Genomic DNA, 23,920 nt, shown 5'->3' on the forward strand with positions numbered 1-23,920 from the left:
AATTACAAGGATATAACAAACTAATTGCACTACCCAAAACTAACCCAAGCCTAGTTAAAACCTGTTTTGACTATGGACTATTAAACATCATATATACCCAAGACGGAGAAGAATTAACAGCTATGGAAGAATTATACAAGATATTCACCACCTACAAAAGGATAACAAAAGGAAATTTATTTTATATAAAGTGTTATACTGCACCGGCAGAGATATTATATAACGAAATAAAACCAGTTATACAAGTTGTAAAGATAGGATTAACTAGAGATATGATTATACTAGAAGATATTACGCAGCAACCGGAGATACCCAGAATTGAGATACCAAACTTCTACACAAATAAACGACTTATTGGACTAGCTACGATCATTCAAGAACTAGCAAATAATTATACTAATGGAAACTCAATATGGAGCTATTATTCGAGAGATCATCAAATGATTTACTCAAATTCAAAAGAGCTACGATAAGCAGATATGGAAGACGTCAGACAATGGATAATGACACTACTCAACCCAGAAAAACAATCTACCGCAAGAGCAATTAAAAAAATGATTTATTTCAGACGGACTACTGACAAGATATTATAAAATAATTGGACACAAATATCCAGACCACCAATGTTCGAGGTGTAATGGAGAAGATAATATTATTCCAGAAGTACATCTAGAATAAAAGAAGACAAGATATCAACTGGAAAGATAAGATAAGAAGCAATAATGGAGATATAGCAGATACGACAAAATCAACGGAGACAAGATACTGTTGAATTATTGTACAAAGTCTGAATTATTGTACAAAGTCTTAACTATTGATTGAATTATTGTACAAATAGACTTTTACGTAAAGATGTAAACTTGTAGGAAATTAAAGGCTAGTAGGCTAGTTAGTAGCCTAGCCCCTTTTGTTGACTTTTTAGCTTTTAGTTTGACAATTTTAAAAAAACGTGTGTAAAGTTTGATTGTAAAGTTACTTTTCGTTCTATAAATAAAGAAAACAGAAGGCATTGCAAGGGCAAGTCTTCATGCGTTGAAGCAAAGATTCTCTCCACTCCACAACAAATATTTTACTCAATTAATTAAATAGACATATTTCAATGGAAAAAGCTATGGAGGAACAAAACTCAGAAATATCAAAACTACCTGAACAAGTATATTTATTTATGATTATGAATATCTAAATTCATAATTCCCAACAATCATGATATGATAAAATAAATTCATATTAGTTACTTTATAGTAGAATTATTCGAAGAATAATATGTTAAGAAGTTTATTAACAAAGAGAAAACGGAGAAAGATCCCTAAGGACTATGCCATCCTAAAGGTGAAACCAATGAGGCAAGAAGCCGTGACGGGGAGTAACCAGAGTAGAGGCGCTGTTTAAGGGAAAAAGTATCCGGATTACCATGTTAATAGTGACCGAAGAACATATTATTTAAGAATAATCTAGTATATAGTAAGCTAAGATGACCATATTTTGTTATGTACATGGTTGAAGGGAATATTTTGAAAAAAGCAATTTTATGAAAATGAATGATTATTTATCTGATGTGATGGTAGATAAATTTAAAATACTTATTTTGTATGCACTTAGAGATATAAAAGTAGCAGATATAAGAAAAATCATATTAGAAAAAGCTTTTGGTAAATATTACATGACTAGAGTAAATTATATACCATATCTACCTAACTACTCTTACAAATACTTACGATGATAAGTTACATAGAATTTTTAGAAAAAGATATAAGAAACATACAGTTACTAGAAAAACAGATAAAAATAAATATAGACAAATACATGGAAAATAAAGATATAAAATACATAAAATTTCTTAATAAAAATATGCAAAAACTACTAAGGCTAAAACAAACAACTACAAAATATTATAATAAAATCAATTTTAAAAGATAAATCATTTAGATTATCTTAAAGTTTTAATCTTATATATACTTAAAAACATAGAAATTATAGATATTAAGAAAATAATATTAGATAAAGTAATAGACTACGAAATTAAAACTATAAATTGGCTAGAACAGTTATATGAAGAAATTTACCCAGAAGGATATTATTAAGATTAAGAGATGTTAGAATATATTAGAAAGACTAGAGAAAATCAAGAAAATCTAAATAATGAAATTAATTATAGAAACCGAATTAGAAAAATAATGGAAAACCTAAAAGAAAAATTAATATGGATAGAAAAAACCTTAGAAAATTTAGAAAAAAATACATGTGATAGTTTATATAATTTAAAAAACTCACTACGAGAAGAACAACACAAGATAATAAATAACATTGAAAATCTAGAATTAGATATACATTACAGTACAGATAGGATAAATTATTATATAGAAATTTGTAACTCTGCAATTACTACAGGATAAAATAATTAATGAATATATCGTACGAAAAAAGTAAATCATTAAAAGATATTGAAACAAAATTTAAGAAATATCCACGCACAAATAAAAATAGATTAACTAGAAACCTAATAAATCTATTAGATCTATTAAATATCCGCACTATTTTTTTCTTTCAAAAAAAAGATTACCTAAATATGGAGGATTTTATTTGTTTATTAATCTTTGAAAAAAGTAAAAATTACAAATATAATTAATAATTGTGGGAGCAATTCTCACACGTTTCAAACAAAAAATGGCTATTGAAATTTTTTTATTTTAAAGGAATACATCCTTTCTAGCATCACTGTACGTTTGAATCCATTTTACCAAAATTGGATAGCTTCTTGCCAAAATATTTTTGGACTTATGTCGTAGAATTTCTTAATTTTTAAAATAAATTTTTTTCTTATCGTAGAATTTCTTAATTTTTAAAATAAATTTTTTTCTTATCATATATTTTAGGATTCCTTAAATATTAATTCTCCTAATATCTTTTACCATATATTTTTTTTACCAAATAATATAAGACTCTTTAATTTTTTAAAATATTTTTTTCTTACCAAAATATTTTAGAACTTTTAAATGTTAAATATTATAAAAATAAATAATAATTTAAAAAAATAAGTGAAAAATAATTTTATCTTTTATAAAATCTTTTAATAAAGGATAAAAAGTTCAAATCATTTTTTAAGAATTTTTATATTTTTAATATATTATTATAGATATATAGGTTATAGATTATGAGACTCACTTGTCATTTTTATTTATTAATAAAAAACTTGAGAGGTCTTTCAGCTATTTTTCTCGCCGAGGCCAACAAAAGTTTTTTTTTTTTTTTTAAGAGAAAAGGACTGATGGGTAAAGAAATTAGGAATTTGGTGTGCACACATGCGCGCCGCCTCAGCCTTTGAGATCTTGTGGTAGCACACAAATCAATGTCTCCACTCTGTCCATTCAATCATTTCTTTGTTCAACCCCACCACCTCCACCAACCCACCAAACCGGCAAAAGAAAAAGGGAACCAAGGAGGTTTTGAAACCTAGTTATTTTCTACAGCCAACTGGAGTTATACCTTTCCACCAAAGGGTTCTTGATCTCGTAAGTCCATTTCAGTTCTCACTGAGATCTGCTTCTTTGATTCAGAAATATCAGGTTCATTCAATGGTTTAATCAATTATTGCATTTTGATACAGCTGCACATGTTTTGTCTTTTTGGCTGCTTGTTACTCATGACTGCCCTGTCTTTATATCAGTTGTTCAAATTGTAGATGGGTCTTAAAATTTAGAAAATGAACATGGACATTTCTTGTTTAGAATCCCTAGAATGTTTTATTTACTGTTGAGCCATGTAATATGTTGTTTCAAGTATATCTATTCCCCACTTTCGAGTTGACTTTTGAAATAGGTCTCTGCAATATCTTTGCTTTTCATTAGTAATCCTCTACTTGCTATAGCAGACTGAATCACTGAAAGTATTTTGGCTTTATGGGGAGTGGGGTTATGCATTTTTAAGAGAGCAAAGGGGAATAAAAGAAGAAGAAAAACACTTCTTGGCCCTCAAGCACCTTTTTTTCTTCCTCAAGGCGTGCTTCGTTTAAAAATTACAGTCTACCCTTAGGATTAGTATATTTGTTGTTACAATAGGAAGTTTCTTGGAAATGTAAATTATGTTGTCACCACTGTCTTGTAAACAGTACGGAATTCAAAGGAACTGAAAGACTCTCTAATTACTGTCAAATTTAGTATCTGGGCAACTTCAGTAACTATCCTCTGCAAGAGGTATGACAAGAGTGTGTTTGCAAGTACCTGTTAACTTCTGGCTAAATCATTCTAATCACAATGTTCAGCCTTGTTTCCTAGATTGTCCGTCTGTGGTTTATGTTGCCAAGGAAATGTGACATCTGGATGTTTCTTAATCATAATCCCTTTCAATCACCGTTTAATTACCACTTGTGAAGTGATCGATTTTGTATTTTAGACATCTCTGACCGCCACATTTTATGTTTTGCAGAGGGAGTTGAGTGGCAAACCTGAGGTTTAATTCTACAAGCATAAATGAATTCTGCCAAGTGTTCATCATCATCTTTTATGATTGCCTCTTCCTGCTGCCAAAATCCCCAAAGTAGAAAAAATATTCTTTTATCACCTAAACCTTTTGCAAGAATTGGTGACTCAAGTATGATAGATGCACTTCCAAAATATAACCGCAAGGAAAGGAAGATATTAGTTTCAAGTCATTTGGTGCCTGGACATTTGGATGCGTCGGGTACAAGAAAAAAGTTTTTACACGAGCCAGTTCCAAAGTTAGAATTTGTACGCACACTGCTAATTGACAACTATGACAGTTACACTTACAATATATACCAGGAACTCTCGATCATTAATGGAAGTAAGCTCTCTATCTTACATTGTTTACGAGTTCTCACACATAACTTTAAACATCAATTCAATAACAAGAAAAAAACATGATTTATCAATTCACTCAGCCTGTGATAGGCTCATAGCTTCTTTTTTGTGAAATTGAAATGAGTCAGCTTCCCTCTATTGGCTTATTCTAATCATGTAAATATCTACTCCTTAAAATGTGGTGCAATGTTTATTCCTTCTGTCTTTTCTTTGGTCTGCATTTAGCAATTACAGTTTGATGTCTCTGTATTTTGATACACATAAAAGAATTTCACGTTCTCTGTAGATTAAATGTAATTCTCTTGGACAAGAACTATTCCTTCACCATCATTAACTCATGAAATGGAAATGACTATCTTGAGCAGATTTATTGCTAAATTTATGCTTGTTCCCGTCACTTTCTTCCCTGAGACACTCCCCACCCTACTTCCCCCCAAGACAAGTATCACTAGCATTATGCTAATGCAGAAACTAGATGTTCCTAGAAATTCCGTGCTGTCTGTCTTCTTCAGTATAAAACTAGCCTAGGAGGAGATCTCTTTATCCAAGCCGCTATACATAGTTCAGGCAAATGTCACAACAGTTGAGTAGTAATGTGAAGCTGGAGGTGACGTTCTTCATCTGTTCTGCAAATCAAGCAGCATTTCATATACTTCTTTGTCCCATTTTATGTGGCACCTTTTGACTTGGCACGATATTTAAGAAAGAAGGAAGACTTTTGAAACTTGTTGTCTAAAACAATTCTTAGATATTTATGTGGCTAAAAATCATTTTATTAAGGGTAAAAAGCAAATTTTAAAGTTAAATTGTTTCTAATTATAGTAAGGCGACATTCTTTTTGGGACAGACTAAAAAGGAAAGGGTACCAAATAAAATGGAATGGAGGGAGTAATTCCTTTGTTAAATTGGCCCCTAGTAAAATAAATTCAAGAAACAGGAAATTTGAAAAGGAACAATTATGTTAGTTCCCTTCATGTGAATATATTTTGTATTATTTTCACGAAGTAAAGGTAGGATTTGAAAAATCTTCCTTCCCTTTCGCACCTTAAGTTACTAAGCCTTCCTTCCTGGCTATCTATTAGGCCTCAAGTTGGTTGCAGCTTGAATGTAGTCACCAGAAAGACTGTGATTTTTTCTTACGACATGGAAGAAAATGGCCACTTTTATCTTTTCAGAGCCTTGAGAAAGAAAGTTCCCCATCTCTCTCTTGTATTCGCTTTTACTTTCCTCCTTTTCTTGGGAAAAACAGAGAAAACATGACTTGCAATTCTATAATTCATTTTTTTTGTGATCTATACGCTTTACACCTAGCTATTAGAAGGAATAATTTTTGGGAGTTGATGGTTTTGCAATTATGAAATTCAATTAGTGGGGATTTTTTTTAATTGTAAATTGTTAAATGGAAAATAAGCTTTAGGGATAATATGATGAGAATAACATGAACACACTGTAAGATGAGGGTGTCGGCTTTACTTCCATAATAATAGTAAAAATCTGCAAATTCTCTGTTGTTGGCCAGTTTTAACTTGATTCAACAAATTCAGATTCTATTTTTAAAATGGTAGAAGAAAAAGACTACTTTTTAGATTCTCAAAATTTAGCCTTTTTTTTTTCTGATGGCTTTTCCTGATAGATGGTGCTTATAGATTGTATGAATTTGATAAATTGATGACTGTTGCCAGTATGCAGTTATTAGAACAAAAACGATAAGTTTTATATTCCTTTGCATTCTGTTATATTTTGGAAATTTTGGTTGCGGGTTGTCTCTTGCATTAATCATCCAGCACAAAGCCATTTTTGAGGGTGCAATTTTCCAAATTTTTTCCTGAATTTCGCGGAATTTACATGATTATGTGATGTATGACATTTTCTGTTTTATTTTTTGGTTATATTAGTGCCTCCGGTGGTGATTCAAAATGATGAGTGGACGTGGGAAGAAGTTTATCATTACCTGTACGAAGAAAAGGCATTTGACAATATTGTCGTATCACCTGGTCCTGGTTCTCCAACTTGTCCATCAGATATAGGTTTTGACTTGAAATCCTGAAATCCAAATAATCGATTCTTCTTTCCTTATCCAGGACAAGATAAATCTTGTAATTATCATGCACTTAGATGCATTAAGTTGTTGGGATCAGGATATTGGTCATCCATCCTTGCCTTAGAAACCTGATTTCAAGTGCCGTATATTCTATTTCTGCGTATTTTTGTTCATTCTAAATAATGACTTATCATTGTGGCTTCTTTATTGTCCTGGATGAGGCAACACGTATAAGAGTATGGATAGTTCTGCCTAGTGGTAGAGCTTGATGTCATTAACTTGAAAACCTTTCAATATCATAATATTGGTGTGGATGTTGACTATCTAAGTTATCTAAGTTTTATTTAGCTTCAAATTTACTTTCTTGTTATGGTTATCTTGAGTAGCCTTTCATGCCTTATACCCATGTTTCAGGAATTTGCCTGAGGCTCTTGCTTGAATGCCCTGATATCCCGATACTAGGTGTCTGCCTTGGTCACCAGGTATTGTATCCATTTATATCTGTCTGTAATCTTTATCATTCCTTAACATATGATTTTACATGAGATTTGTTTGATCAAGTTTGCACCTGCAACCTTGTTCAGCCTATCTTGCTGTTCTGTTGTCTTCTTTGGTACTTCCCAAACCTTCACCGAAATGTGATTATTGTTGATTTTAGGAACGAATTATAGTTTGTATGAGATAAAAAATTATAAGTAGTTGCGGAGTTGGTGTTGATTGTTGTCAGGAAATGAACTTACGGGAATTGGTATTTCAGAAGTCTTATCACCCTATGTAATGAGAAAGTGACTCTGAATATCATTTCACAATGTAGAAAGTAGTTCACAATACGAGGATTGACCATGGTTGCATAATATTTTATATTTCACTAAACAGTATATTTATTTGGTCTTCAAAAATTCTGCTTCATGCATGTTACTCCAATTTTCTTAGCAGTAGGCTAATAGTGTTGTTTATAGCTTTATGGTGGTTATTGATGGTAAAGGCCTAATGACGTGATATTAGTTTAAGGTGCCAATTGCAGCTTGTTGTCAACTAGATAGCAGTATTGACATGTCACATGTGATAATTCTGTTTTTTCTGCACAAGATACAATCTATAAGGGGGATATGTTGCAAAAAGCTTGCTATGTTTCCCCTCTTTGCCGACAAATCAAGTGCTAAATCAGTATGTCGATTGACAACCTAAGACATAGGAGTCAGGCTTCTTGGTCAGCAATCCTCTTGCAAGTATATATTTACATTGATCTGGTCCTTCATTTCTTCTTTGGGGTTGAGAGGCTGCCAGGTCCTCTATTGTGTATGTATAAGGTATTGGCTTATCTTCATTGAGGTAGATGAAGTAAAAAGTGCTGAGTGATGTTCTCCTGTCCTCTATACTTAAAAGAAACTTAAAACTTGTATGTTGCAATGATGTAATTTTCTCATTTCTGTGGCAAATATGATTGGGAAGACTTATTGTTCTTTACAATTTGTTTGTAGACAATCAAAAGCTCGCTAGATTGCTTATAATATTGGCATGCCAGCTTTCTTTAATTAGTTTTGGTTGTAAATCTTTCTCATCCATTTGTACAAAGCTTCTGAAATGGTAAAAGTTGGTATACCACTTAATTCCTCAATGTTGTTGGGTTCTATTCTTAACACCGCCATGTTTGGTCTTCAATTAACGTGGAGGTTTGGGATTGTCTTATATAAGAGGGTAATGGAAAATTTGAAACAAAAGCTTCAACTGTGTAACACTTGGGTAGTACAGTAGTAGTATAGAGTTCTGTGGCTTTTTCAGAACTGAGAGGATGATTAACTGCTTAGAGCCTGTTTGGATTAGCTTATTTTAAGTGCTTTAAATTCAAAATAGCTTTTAAACACTTTTGTAGTGTTTAGGTAAAACAAAAAAGTGCTGATAAGCACTTATTTTTAAGCTAAAAAGGCAAAAATAAGCCAAAAGCGATAAGCTCATCCAATCGGGCTCTTATTCCTTTTGAACTATTGGTACTAGCTGGTGTCTTGAGTTGGTGGGGGTACAAGTAAGATATGCTTTTGCGTTGTGTTTGCTTATATAGGCTGCTTGTGTGTGGTTGAATGAGGTGGGTCACGTGGCTTCTTTCAAATTGATTTTAGAGCATTTGTTCATCAAAACTTTGGCCAATGTCTTTTACTTGCGTATCTATGTGAATTTATCTTTAGTGTAGTAAGCCATACCCTGCAAAGTATTATGGATTAAATGGAGGCATTGAACTATCAAGTTGTGTTTTCTTCCGGTAGTTTCTATGTTTCTTCTCTGTTCATAGGCATTGCTTAATTTTTAAAAGGGCAGCCCGGTGCACTAAAGCTACCACTATGCGCGGTTTCCGGGGAAGGGCCCCACCACAAGGATGTATTGCACGCAGACTTACCTTGCATTTCTGCCAGAGGCTGTTTCAAAGGATTGAACCTGTGACCTCCTAGTCACATAGCAGCTATTTTACCAGTTACTCCAAGGCTCCCTTTCAAAAATAAAACAAAATGCTTAATTTTTAGTTCTGTTATTTTTTTCCTCACCGTCTTAGTATTAATATCTATTATCTGAGTACTCCTATCTTCTAACATAGTGATGCATGGTTAGAATTACCCTGGGAAGCTTACTTTTCTTCAAATAGCGTTGGTAGTAGATCTTGTTGAGCACCCACTCATCCCTAGAAAAGAAATCATAGATATTCATCTTGTGATGTGTAATTGATAGTCTATGCGTGTTACAAGCCTCTAGTAATGTTTTTGTATATTTTTCTAAAGGATCTAAAGCGTTTACTTGACTTTTACGTGATTAAACAGGCATTGGGATACGTGCATGGTGCTCAAGTTGTACATGCACCTGAACCTGTCCATGGTCGTTTGAGGTATATAATGTGTTTCAAGTGTTCTTGTTTTTTTTCTTTTTGGTACTCCCTCCGTCCCATTTTATGTGGCATACTTTGACCGGGCATGGAGTTTAAGAAATAAGGAAAGACTTGGTGGTGTTTACCAAATTGTCCTTTATTAAAAAATGTACTACAACTCTTGTTAATTAAGAAGGACCTTTTATGTGGGACCAGTAAGGGTAAAAGTGAAATTTTGTCTTTAAAAAGTTACCAAATAAGGAAAGGTGATATTCTTTCTTGGGACGGACCAAAAAGAAAATGGCGACACATAAAACGGGATGGAGTATTATGTTAACATGTGGGATTTCACTTGGTATGTTGTTGTTGTCTGTATTATGTTAAAGTGATGATCATTTGAAACAAAAGACACACTTGTCATTAATGTATGCATATAAGCTGGTGATATATGGAGACATCGTAAATTGAAACCAAGATATTTCTAGTTTGTTGAACAACTGATAGTGCTAGCTCAGCGGTGAAGGGTGTTCAAAGTTGGCTTGAAGTTCGTTAGTCCAAATCGCATGTAACTCTCGTGCTACCTTGCCTATAAAAAGGTTTTGCTGAAAACACTGGCAGATTCCATTCTAAAAGCACTTACATGTTGTGGAGACATCACAAACTGAAACCAATATATTAGTAGTTTTATTGACAACACTTATGTTTTCCTTCTTAAAAGAACACACACATAGGTCTCCGAGAGAAGGTTTCCTGGTGTCCGGTGATCAGAGTTAGGAACTGAGCATTCTTACTCCTCATTTGTGGTTTTCATGCTAATAAAGATTGATTACGAAATTTTCTGCTGGATAACTGTGATTCTTTTTTTTGTGGTGACATACATTTTTCTTTTCCGAAATGTCTTTCTTTCCTTAACTTGCAGTGATATTGAACACAATGGTTGTCAATTGTTCCATGAAATTCCTTCAGGAAGAAATTCTGGATTTAAGGTCAGTTTGATATGAATTTGTTGTTTACTTTTCTGTTGTGTTAATGTTGTGATGAGACATGCAAGCCAATTTGAAAAGCTGGCTTGGTTTCTTCCCTTTGTTTTCTCAAAATTTCTCTTGTTTTTAGATTTTAAAAGACTATAAGACATCATTTAGATGACAAACTTCAAATAATATGGGGTTCATGGGTGTTCTACCAACATTCATATGATCGGTCATCCATCATATGCATGAGAAAGAGCGTTAGTCAAATTCTGTTTGTTGTTTGTGGCTAGACATGCACAGGAAAGCATACAAATTCTCATGGCTGTGTCATATTGGCAGCTATGCGGAATCAGGACGCATGGCTTACATGCAGATGGCCATGATACGTTTAAGGTAGGCTGAATACGTATACAAGCCCCTTAGCTATTCGACTTTTTCCATATAGACACCCCAATTAAGACACGTACCTATTGAACCCTTTACTCCTTCACAAAATGTGTCAATTGAGCCCAATCGCTGACGTGGCGCTGACATGGCATGACATGTGTAATGGAGAGTGAGAAGACACAATTAATAAGAACATTAAATATTAAAAAAAAACCAATAAAAAAAGACACATAAAATAAATTAAAAAAACACATAAAAGAAATAAAAAGCTATCTTCTCCATTGTCAAGCTTCCATAATCTTCCTCTTCAATAAATCTTAAACATAGCATTTTATTTCTTCAAATTGAATTCGAAATTAATGATATTTTTTGTATACAATATAATTCAATCAATGGTTTTTCCTTCCCCTGCCTTCCCTTCTTCCAATCGCGAATAGTTCATCTTCAATTACCTAAATTCAAATACCCAAAATACACTAATTTTATTCACTTCTAACACTTGCTCTATGAATTTCAGAATAATAAAATCGATTCAGGAGATTTTGTGTGTGTACTAGGTGAGGAAGAAAACAATACAACCTACAGGGAAAACAAAATTTCCCATTATTTACGTAGAAGTTCCATAGCTTCACAAAACTTCAAAAAAAAAAAAAAGGCCCATCATTTATATGATTTATCAAAGTCAGTACCAAAATCATAAAAATTTGGTGATTTTCCTGGATTTTTCCCCTTTTTGATTTTTGATCCATAAACAAAATCAGCTGCAGATTTTATCAAAGAATTCAAAATGTTTCTATCTTTTACTGCTACAATTTAAAGGAAATGGAGATGAAAATGAAAATGAAAAATTGACGAAATCGAAGTGGGAAAATGGAATAACAAAATGTTTCTATCTTTTACTGCTACAATTTAACTAACACTTTAAAATTCATTATTTTTTTCAATGAAGGAGTGAAGTGAAGATGGGGAAGATGGATATTGTTGGATATTATTGGGTATCGACGGAATCGAAATGCTTCAATGGTGGGGAAAGGTGTATTGACGGAATCAAAGTGCTTCAATGGTGGAAAATGAGTATCTATGGAAGAAGGAGAAGATACTTTTTTTTTTTACGTTCTGCTGCTTTTGGAAGGGAAGGAAGAGAAGGGGAAGGGGGGGTAAGGATTGGGTAGGGCTGTAGTGTGGGGGTGGCGGGTAGTTAATGTTTTTTTTTTTTAATTTAGATTTAATTATGTTAAAAATTTATTTTTATAATTATTTTAAATTAAAATGCCACATGTCGTTATTTAATTCGTCACTTTGCCACATCATCCGCGTGTGTGTTACATGCATTTTACATTTTTTGCCACGTCAGCAAATTAGTTCAATTGAAACCATTTGTGAATGAGTAAAAGGTTCAATAGGTACCTGACTTAATTGAGGTACCTATACGGGAAAAGTGAAATAGTTCAGGGGCCTGTATATGTATTCCGTCTTTAAGGTAAGGTAGAGACAAGGAAGAGGAAATCCTAGTTCCAACATTTGTTGGAACTTGGAAACACAATGTAACAAGAAAATTCTTATCACTGAGTATCCAGTTTTGGAAATACTAAAATCATTGTATTGATACTTAAAGGTGTTCAATTTCCATTTCAAAAAAAGGTTAATAATGAAATTTTAAAGAGGAAAATAAGGATGTTTTTAAAATGCCTCTCATAAAATTAGGTTTTGGGCCTAATTCACACTCCAAAAGCTAGCTCAAAGGGAGGAGGATTGCCCAAGCCTTTGTCACGATCCGATTTATGAGTCATGAAGGCTCTTACTTTATTTCACCAGTAGGTAAGCCAAATCTTATCCCGGAGCTATAAGTACTGGACGAATTTGGTGGAAAATGGCATAAAAGCCGGGAATTTGCAAGTAAAGACTTGCAACAATAATTCAAGTAATAATAATAATAATAATCCGAAAGATAGACAAGATAGCAATAACATTCCACGGCCTAGTAATGTTGGTACAAGAGCCACTAACAAGTGGAATATGAGTATTTTAATAGTCAAATATACATCAGTCTCGAATAATGAAAGACTAAGCCAAAGTAGAAGAAGGATAAAGGTCAACTCCGTCTCCGAGAGCTCAACCTGTCTTCGTACTCTAATCAGCACAATCGCGGCGTCAACGGTGGCAACTAGTACTCGGATCTACACCAACAAGGTATAGAAGTGTAGTATGAGTACCAAAGTCACGGGTACTCAGTAGGCATCATCGGCTGACTTAGCTAAATCATAATATAAGAATAATAATGATGTAAGATAAATAAGCTAAGTCAAGTAAAAAAACGAACCTGGAATGATGCTCCGCTTACTTTAAGTAAGTAAATAAATAATCCAAAATGATAATAACAGAAAGGAGCATAACTATCACTACAAAACTGGCTCCCGTAAGCCAGTAAGTGCAGAAAAGTAAGTAACCCAACGCGGCCCCCATAAGCCGGGATGGTGCAATTGAAGAGAAAAAGTAACCGAAAATATACTATGTAACCATATCTCAAAACCATAACCGTGAATCCTTCCATACAATAAATACCATAAACAACCTCTCAATGCCAGACTTGAATCGGAATTCATGTAATCAATTACCGGACTTGAATCGGAATGCATAGATCATAAATCGCTGGACTTGAACTGAAACTAGTGTCAACTCACAAGTACCAATCTAGCATAAGCATCATGTATCCAACCTCTTCAAACTCTAATATATGTTTTTAAAAGATATAACACACCTAATGAGTCTAAAAGGGGCTAACGATAGTCTTGGCCTAAAGTGGGCCGGAGGGGCCCACTTATATTCCCCGAAATCCGTTCTAAGGCAAATTCTATCCTAGACTAGGCTAAGGTATCTAATTCTACTATTAGATATTAAATAAGTCACCTTTAGTCCTAAGATATCAATTCTACCTAAAGCATGAGTAACTAATCAATTACACCTAATTTATGGTTCCTTAATAGACTAAATATTCCAAATAATACTAATTATACCTCCAAGACCTAATTCCAACCCATATCTAGCACATTATCATGACTATACTACACATCAGGCCAATCTATGAGATAGGTAAACCTAGCCTGCCTGGATGCCGAAGAAAGCCCGGTGAAATCCGCTAAATCAGTGGTTTCCCTTCTCGAGAAGCTTCCGCAAGATGCCACGCTAGCAAAATGATAATCTACTCATCAATACGAGAACAACTGTACTCATATTGCCCTTTTGTGTGTCGGGTTCAAAATTACGTAAAAATCTCATGTGGGGCTCGCTTGCAGAATCGCACCTTCGAAACCGACAACATGCCCCTTTACGCTCAAGGAACATTTACTCTCAAGAATGGGTAAATTCTGAGCTCAAATGGTGCTAAATCAACCCACCAATAATCTAGGTATTTTGGGAAATTATTGAGAAATTAACCATGCAATTAATGAAAACTTACCAAGAGTTTGGAGAAGAAACGAGTAATTCAGGCTCACCAACTCCCCAAAATTATCTATTAATGTTCCTCCGAAGTTTTCACACTTTCTAGGGATTTTCTCTCTTGAACTTGTGTGAAAATGAGAGAAAAATTGGGAAAATGGGGCATTTTAATGGCTTCTAGGTGCCGCTAAAGCGGTAGCGATACCCGCCTATGCCTGGCATGCCGCTAAAGCGGAAAAACCGGTGCTAAAACGGCTTGTGCTTTAGCGGTCAACTTGCCGCTAAAGCGGCTCGCTAGGGCTGGCTAGGCCGCTAAAGCGTCCTCTGCTAAAGTGCCTAAAGGGCCGCTTTAGCAGATGCACCAACTGAAGACTTGAAATTTTTCCAAGTCTCCACGGACCCTTTGGGATTCGTTTGTAATCCCGTATACGCAAATGAACGATGCTACCCTATCAAATTCGACGTTCCAAACTCAATGGTGCAGTCAACATTTTCATTCGAGGTCGTTTCGATGAAAAGTGGGTCCCAAACCCAAAGTGCCATTTTTCTTAATTTCCGGCCAATTGCCCGGAATGAATCCGGGAGCCTTGGAATTCGAAGCAAAGGTCCACCTAGCCTAAAATCGACGTTCTGGAGCTGTTGGAACTGTCAGAGTTGGCATACGAGGTCGTTTGACTGAAGTTTTCGCCCAGTAGCCAACTTTACTAGCGAAGACTTCAAAATATGGAATTGACTCTAAAAATCAAACGAATTGCTCGGTAATTGAACTTGCAGCTCCAGTAAGTCATAATTGACTTAGGGCAGCTATAGGAAAGCTCTAGACGAAAATACGTGAAATGGAGAAAATGACCTGGAGGGTCACTATAGCCTTGTAAAGAGACCACCTATCTCATTAATCACCAATGTGGGACAATTTTCCTTCAGCACCTTACCTCAAGCCCAGGACTAGACATTTGGTGCATGTGCAATTTTTAATTTGGGGGCCCAACATTGGGTGAGATAGGTTCTGATACCATCTAAAATTAGGTATTGGACCTAACTCACACCTCAAAAGCTAGTTCAAAAGGAGGAGGATTTCCCAATCTTATAAAGAGACCGACCACCCATCTAACCACTAATGTGAAACTTTTCTCATTCTTCAGCACCTCTATTGGTATTATTTGATATAGCTCGGGGGTGTCAATTTGAACTTCTAGTTGGTTTAAATGAAAGTTCCGACACTTTATTCGCTATTTCAATAATGCCGACAAATGAATAATTTGGGGCTTGTCATTCTGTTAAACAACTAGTCTTGTAATTCCCTTCGTTTATCTGTATCGGAAGGGAGGCATAGAAAGCATATGATAGAAGACGAAACTACGAAAAATGGAAACGACACAAAAATAAAGGAAAATAAGACAATAAAATAAAAGATAGATAGATTGACATAAATCGATAACGAGAGGACAACCAAGGGTATACCAAACCTAGACCTTCCTATCAATCTTCAACAACACCAACCTCTTACGGGGACACAAACGAGAATGGATTCCCGAGCACCCACGTTTCTCACGAATAAAGACACTCCCAACAAGAAAACTAGTTATTTATAGCCATGAGCTATTTTACACAATGGGCCCAAAAGTGACCTAAAAGCTATTGGGCCCAAAAGTGACCCAAGAGCCCAAACAAAACAAGGGGCGCCCATACTCTCTCGAGGCCCACGCTATCATCCAAATGCGGTGTTGCTCAACGCTCCTTTGGATGACATCTTCAAGTATAGCTTCTCCCGCATTCCAAGCTATTATCCACACGTGATATGGTTCTCGTGGGAGCTTAACAAGGGTACTCCAAACATGTCTTAGCATCCTCGAGATGGTCATGGCTTGAAATCCCTTGTGTTGGCCTCGAATTATATGCTCAAATGCGGTGATGCCAATTTGGATTGTATCAGCATATTATTCTAGTCCTAATAATCATAAAAGACAAATGTTTTGTGCTTTAGATGTGTTTAAAATAGAAGTATCCGGGGTGTAACCGAATGGTCAGTGAAGTGGGTGCAAACCTTGGAAACGAAGGGTCAAATTCCAACCAAGAAAAGCAGCAACACTAGTTGATTTGTTTCCATCCGCTTAAGCTGTGGGTAGAGTTACTCGATATTTGTGTTGGTGGGTTAGCATATACCTATTGGAATAGTCGAAGTGCACACAAGTGGTTCACACCGTCGTTTAAAACGTATCTGAAATAGAAGTGTTAGTAGTCCTAAAGTGGTGGCTTGTGCTAGTCAATGCTTTTGAAAGCGAAAAGCACAAAAAAAGGATAAGGCTCTTGGGACTTTAAGTCGAGGAGCGAGTTAGGAAACAGTTGCTTAACCTACCGAAAATATAAAATAATGTCTTATCACATGGGATTATAGTTTGCATTATGTCAAAATTGTAGTTACATTTACTTATTTCAAAATCCAATATACTACAAAAACCAATGTTTATTGGAAGATCTCCAATTAAATATCATTTAAAATCGACAAGCCCACTAAAAGATAACTCCAGCCACAAAAGTGACGTTCAATGTCTAATCAATTGTTGAAGTATCTCGGTGCTTCATAAACAATGCTTAGATTAGCTTTAATTGGGAAGGGATACTTATTTTTTTTTTTAAAAAATAAATTGATAAATTCCATTAAAGTTAAAGGCAAAAGGAAGCCCGTACATAAGAAGTATTTGAAAAAATAGAAAACCTACAAAATTTATATGATTTTCTACGAATGACACCCAAGCTTCTATACATAAAGAAGCCTCATGGGTACATCAAATCAAAAAGAAATAAAGGATAAGAGATTGCTCTTTTTTTTTCCCATTGCTACTTCCTAAAAAGTTCTCCTATTTCTCTCTCCAAAAGATCCACATTGGCATAAGTGCTAGTGACGCAACATTCCATGCCTTGCGTTCTCCTTCATCCACCACAATTTCCAGTAGGATATTACTTCTTTCACCGTGCCTGGCATCAACGCAAAGTACACCAGACTATCCCAAGATTTCCCAGTATGATATAGAGGCTGCAGAACAATTTAAGAGGAGATGGTTGACATCTTTACTCGAGCCCTTCGCACAAACTACCAACAAAATATGTAACCTTTGTCTTCCTAAGATTTGTAAGACCTTATATTTGCTATCAACCTGTCTCCTAGAGACTTTCTTCGTCCAAATCTCCATAACCACTTTCCCAACAAGGCCTTTGAACATCCTTAGATCTATAATTCCCAAACCACCTCAACATGTAGGAGTGGTAACGGTCTCCCACCGCACCAGCTTCCATGCCTGTCTATCGAATTCCATTAGAAATTCTATTACTGTCTTTCCAATTTCCGTGGCTCAGATGAGGCCTGGAATCCAACTTTCTTGTGACAAAGATGGAGCAAGGAACAAGGACATGAAATATGTGGGTTTGCTCGATAATGTACTGTTAAAAAGGGCTTTCCTACCTCCTTTGGATAAATATTTTTTCTGCCCTGCTGCTACTTCTTCTCAAGACACTGTAGTACCGGGATCCACACTGTGTGATACTTTATTATTGTCTCATGTTTAGTCTATAATAAAGAATTGTTGAATAAATAGAGAACAAACAAGAAAAGGAGAAAAAAAAATCGTTGACATCAAGAAAGAATAGGATAGAGAAGCTGAAGAGAAGCTTTAAACCAAATTAATAAAAGTAAAAAATGCAGAGAGAAAAAGAAAAAGAAGAGCGAGTCATCTTAAGAAGAAATCAACCGAAACGAAGTAAATCAAGAGAACTATAAGAAGAGGCACAAGAATGAGAGAAGAAAAAATTAAGAGAGAATCGAAACATACCTAAACAGGAAACTTAGATTCAAGATAGCAAAAGCACAAGACAATATTTTATTGTTTTTGGATTTTTTAGCCTTTCCAAGTCAAATTCAAAGAAGCGATTGGTTCTAGCTCGGTACCATTCCCTTGTAATAGTATTGTCGAATTTGACTTTGAAATAAAGCTTCGTTTCTTCTATAAGTTGCTTCACTTCACCCAAGTGAAGTGAAACTCTCACTTCGTAATGATTCATCGCTGTAAGGAACTGACTGATTTCTTTGTTTAATGCTGGTGCTAGCACTCGTCGAGTTTTCAAATTTTGGCTACTTGAAGCTTTATGTTGATCTATAAATATAGAACAATCTTTATGTTTTAAGTAATTGGATAACAAAGAGAAGATGGGAACTGCCGAAGTAGATCCAGCAGTAGTAGTAAATTTTGTCTTGGTTGAACTTTGTTCACACATTTCAGGTGGTAAGGTACCATTCCCTCGTAATAGACCCGAAATCACTTCCAAAGGAACTCATTCCTATAGCTTGGACCTCAATGGCTGAGACACTCCCTTTCCATGGTGTCGGGCGATCCAATTCATTCTTAAATGCGTCCAAAGAAGTAGAAGATATTTTTGATGGGATGTTGGAGTTATCATGTGATTCAAAGGATCTTCAAAGTGAAAAAGTCCTCATGGGCGTCATGCATTCAAGTAGGCCGCACTATGGATTGCAGGTGAGTTTGGTCATTCACTTTGCACGAGATCTACTCCTATTTCACTAGTATGTAACATCGATTTCGTTTCTCCTACCAGTTCCATCCAGAAAGTGTTGCGACACGTCATGGAAGACAGCTTTTCAAGAATTTCCGGAAAATCACAGAGTATTATTGGCTCCGGTTGACATCAACCTCCATCAATGAAAGAAGGGTTCATTATGCTGGTAACTGCTCTATAAAATAGAGATAGTCCAATGAAGCTGCCTATTTAGTATCCTATAGTCTCGTTGAGTTCTTTTCATGGCATTGGATTATTCGTTTATTTGGAGAACTTTACAAATGGTTTTCTGTCAAAGAAGTGTCTGGATTATCTATCACTTGCTTCTGTAATTAGTTTTGAGTTTCTCTTGTTTGCTATTTATCATTGTGTGACTCCTAAATCATCATCTAAATGCTTTCAGCCTTTTCTATTCTGTTTCAGTAGATTGTCCACACATTTACTCTGGGCGGTAAAATTTACTTAGCATGTTTGCAGGTGCCTAATGTAGACCCACTGCCCGAAAGTGTTGCAAGACATGAGCATCTGCTGAATAAATTTATTGAGCGAGGAACTGCCGTAGTGGATGGAAGCTTACATCTATCACATCCAGGTCACAGTGTAAAATTTTTGAAGATGACGTGGAAAAAAGTTGATTGCTCTGCCAGCCAAGTTGGTGGAGCAGATAATATTTTCTGTGCGCTATTTGGAGATCAAAAGGCTAAAAACAGTTTTTGGCTGGATAGCTCTTCAACAGAAAAGGTCTTCTCCGCTCCAGCTTTCAGTTTCAGTACCGTACGTGATAACTGTTTTTGTTTGTCTCTGCATTTGGGAACATTTTTCAAGTTGCATCTAATCTGTCATATCTTTCTTTCATTTTGTTAAAATTTTTCGTTGTTGCTCTCTCAGATTCTGTGTCCTCTACCCACTTCTATCAATTCTACATCTCTTCCCCTCTCCCAAAAGAAAAACAAAACAAAAGCAGTTATTCCCATGTTTGTGTCAAGTTGTTAGCAAGAAAAATTAGATGCACTAATTAATTATGATAGTTGTTAATTTGATGTACAAAATGAATAGTAGAGGGTCGGTTTCTTGTTGAGACAGCATACAAACACTCTCTCTTCTCATCTCATAAGTTGTCTGTTATTATTATTATTATTATTTTTTGGAGGTTGGCTACTTTGCTTATGAGGTTCCCCGTATCTTTTTCCTTCTAACCAGCATCCAACTGTGGTGTTTAGGGAAGGGCTAGATTTTCCTTTATGGGAGGAAAGGGTGGCTCACTCTGGAAGCAACTTACTTTTAGATTGACAAATCGAAGGTGAGAATCTCTTCAAACATCGCCTCAATGCCTTCAGATCTTGTCGTTTTTCAATCGATCTCTGTTTGAATGCTACATCGCTTTTCAATATTAACATGTAATCTTACATTTTTCAGTGATAGAACGTGTAAAGGAGGTGGCCATCTCTCAGTTGAAGATGCTAGTGGTCATGTTAATAATACATTTTTGGAAGATGGATTTTTTGATTATCTTAACAAGGTAGTCTATGGCAGTTTTTTTTTTCAATGTGTTGCTGAAATTGAAAATCACCACCTCAATTAATATCACCACCTCAATCAATGTAGTCCAGAGTTAAATTGGGGCAGAACAAGCAGATGCAGTACTATGATGGGATATTCCCATTAACAAGTTGAATTTGACAATAAAGTAACACATTTTCCAATTTATCTGATCTCTTAGAACATCTGATCATCCCATGTCCTATGCATCTTTGTAAGCAATGGCAATTTTCTTTGTGTATACACTCATGGTTCATTTTATGCGAGTACAATGTCGACCTCCTCCTTTTTGTTCTGTTCATGAGAGACTTCTTCCCCCCTTTTTGTAAGGATTTTATGTTACTCATTGGTTTACTGATTAACCCTATATCTCTGCACCAGGAGCTCCTATCATTTTGTTTTGATGAGAAGGATTATGAAGGATTACCATTTGATTTTTATGGGGGTTACATTGGTTATATCGGGTATGTAGTGATTCTATTTCAAATGATCTGAACCCTCCTCCTACTCTATTATCTTAGCATCTCTACATGTTTCAAGGACTTGCATTGTATTGTATGTTTAGAAGCTTCTTCCTTCTTTTCCTTGAATCATTGACTGTTGCATGTAGGGGCAGGTCCTTTGCTCATGTATATATGGTGTTATATGTCAGGTTTTTTTTTCATAGTAAGTTTCTTGACGTGAAGTCATACCTAGCAGATGGCTTCACCTTCATATCATCTGTAGTTGTCCTATGCTGCATGAGACTGGATATAGCTGTGATGTGTAGGAGGTTGGGTTGTTAAATTCTTCCATTTTATGTGTGTATGGTTGGAGGGGGGAATTGTTTCTCATGACTTGATCTCTGTGGTTTGACGTGTCTATTCCCGATACAGGTATGATCTTAAAGCTGAATGCGGTGTGGTATCTAATCGTCATAGATCAAAAACACCAGATGCTTGTTTATTCTTTACAGATAACGTTGTTGTCATTGATCATCAGTGTGATGACATATATACTTTGTCACTACACGAAGGAAACACAAGTACTACATCTCACTTGTGCGATGTGGAGCAGAGGCTGCTCAACTTGAAAGCTTTAATGTCTAGAAGGGTACGACCGCAGGCATCTCAAGGATCTGCTGTAGTCGCACTAAAATCATTTTTTTCTGCTGAGAAATCAAGAGAGCAGTACATCAGAGACATTGAGAATTGTCAAGCGTTCATAAAAGGAGGAGAAAGTTATGAGTTGTGTCTTACAACTCAGATGAGAATCAAGTTAGAGGAAATAGATTCTCTGGGACTTTATCGTGATCTCAGAGAAAGAAATCCTGCACCATATGCTGCCTGGCTTAATTTTTCAAGAGAGAACCTAAGCATATGTTGTTCTTCACCTGAAAGGTTCCTACGATTGGATAGGAATGCAATTCTGGAAGCAAAACCCATTAAAGGGACTATAGCTCGTGGTTCCACCCCAAAGGAGGATGAATTTCTGAAACTGCAATTAGAATACAGGTACTGAAATTGAGTTATCATGGTACCAAAATATCAACTGACATTTACTATCCTCAGCAAGCTTTGACTATCGACTTTATGTTACTTCTGTCTTTAGAATGTTCACCTTTCATGTCTAAAATTCATTTCTCTCAGAAGTTCGAGTCTTTGTGCTGCTGTTGTCCATTTTTCCCTACTCTGGACACTTAAAATTCACCCATTTTAGCCTCTGAATATTCGCAGGCTCAACCCATCAGCCACCTTGTTGTTTACTCCTTTATTTAACTTTTATATTCACCTTAATGTATCCGAATAATCCGTTTGCTATACAAAATAGGTGTCATATGTCTTGGAACAGATTCAGCTTAAACAATCCTCTGACCAAGTTCTTTATACTTTTGTGACAGTGAAAAGGATCAGGCGGAAAATTTGATGATTGTTGACCTGTTGAGGAATGACCTTGGGCGTGTATGTGAGCCTGGCTCTGTTCATGTCCCACATCTCATGGAAATTGAATCCTATGCAACAGTTCACACAATGGTCAGCACGGTTCGGGGAAGAAAGCGGTCAGATGTAAGTGCAATTGATTGTGTTAGAGCTGCATTCCCTGGTGGGTCAATGACAGGTGCACCAAAATTGAGATCTATGGAACTTCTTGATCATCTTGAAAATTGTTCTAGGGGCATATACTCAGGCTGCATTGGATTTTTTTCTTATAACCAAGCATTTGATCTCAATATTGTGATACGGACTGTTGTCATACATGAGGGAGAAGCTTCAGTAGGAGCAGGAGGGGCCATCACAGCTCTTTCAGATCCCGATGATGAGTATGAAGAAATGATTTTGAAAAGTAGAGCACCAATTAAGGCTGTTCTTGAACATCAGATCTTCTCATCAGACACACAGAAGGACATGACCACTTGAAATGCCCAATGCATAAATAGTGGTATAGAACTTTGTTTCTGGGAAAGGTGGGAGCAATTGCAGCTTCTAGCAATTAAAAGAGAGTGGAAACAGTGGATTAAAAAGCAGGTAGTCTATATAATACATGCAAATATCTGTTGTGGCCTCGTTCCCTCAGCACAATCTATTCATTCTTTTGATCGTGGTGTTTCCAAAATATAGCCATGGTAGCATACAGATCTACACTGACCTGCTGCAACTAAAATACTGTACATAGAGGATTCTGAAAGGCCGGCAGGAAATTACAGAAATGTTTGTGAACTTGTAATATACCGAATTGATAGTTCCACATGTTTGATTCTTTGTGATAACTATGGATGTTACAAAGGGTGAATCTCATAAATAGACCTAAATTGGGGTGGTTTTTAAATTTTAGCTCCAAGTAAAAAATCTTTCTTAAAATAGTCTTTACCTATTAACTAATGTTCTTTAAGACAAAATTGCCCCTGATCAATGAAATAATTACATAATGATCCTCGGATAACTTCATATTTATATCTTTCAATTTTTATTTTTTTTCTTTTTAATTTTCTTTTATTTTTCTTTTTCTTTTTAATTTTCTCTACCCTTACTTTTTTTTCTCTCAACTTTTTTTTTCTTTTTTCTTTTATATGTTTTTTATTTTTTATTTTTCTTTCCTCTTTTTTTTTTTTGTTCTTTTTTGTTTTTCGCAATCCTCATTTTTTTACATCTTTCTACGCCTACTTTTATTTAAAGAAAAAGCTTTTTTTTATTTTTCTTTGATTTTTTTCTTTTTAAAATTTTCTCGATCTTTATATATATATATATTTTTTATTTTTATTAACCTTTATTTTTTTTCTAGTCTCTCTCAATTTCTACATTTTCTTTGATTTTTGTATTTTTAATATTTT

General features: G+C 35.2%; 1 protein-coding gene across 4 annotated transcripts; it reads left to right on the forward strand.

The window, feature by feature from the left end:
• The first annotated feature begins 3,224 nt into the window (after positions 1 to 3,224).
• LOC107850488 (aminodeoxychorismate synthase, chloroplastic) lies at positions 3,225 to 23,418 on the forward strand. 4 transcript variants are annotated; one of them, XM_016695025.2, is made up of 14 exons: positions 3,230 to 3,563; positions 4,423 to 4,800; positions 6,713 to 6,844; positions 7,273 to 7,340; positions 9,666 to 9,730; positions 10,629 to 10,695; positions 18,780 to 19,034; positions 19,114 to 19,240; positions 19,541 to 19,815; positions 20,295 to 20,374; positions 20,491 to 20,593; positions 20,995 to 21,077; positions 21,489 to 22,106; positions 22,493 to 23,418. In XM_016695025.2, the coding sequence occupies exons 2-14, from the start codon at positions 4,467 to 4,469 to the stop codon at positions 23,007 to 23,009; spliced, it is 2,724 nt and encodes a 907-aa protein (XP_016550511.2). In that variant the 5' UTR covers positions 3,230 to 3,563; positions 4,423 to 4,466; the 3' UTR covers positions 23,010 to 23,418. The 4 variants fall into 4 exon arrangements, with proteins under 4 accessions (XP_016550512.2, XP_016550511.2, XP_016550510.2 ...); XM_016695024.2 differs by having other exon boundaries at positions 3,231 to 3,509; XM_016695026.2 differs by lacking the exon at positions 6,713 to 6,844 and having other exon boundaries at positions 3,225 to 3,509.
• The last annotated feature ends 502 nt before the right edge of the window (positions 23,419 to 23,920 follow it).

Source organism: Capsicum annuum, chromosome 12 (assembly GCF_002878395.1).
Source record: "Capsicum annuum cultivar UCD-10X-F1 chromosome 12, UCD10Xv1.1, whole genome shotgun sequence".
NCBI lineage: Eukaryota > Viridiplantae > Streptophyta > Magnoliopsida > Solanales > Solanaceae > Capsicum > Capsicum annuum.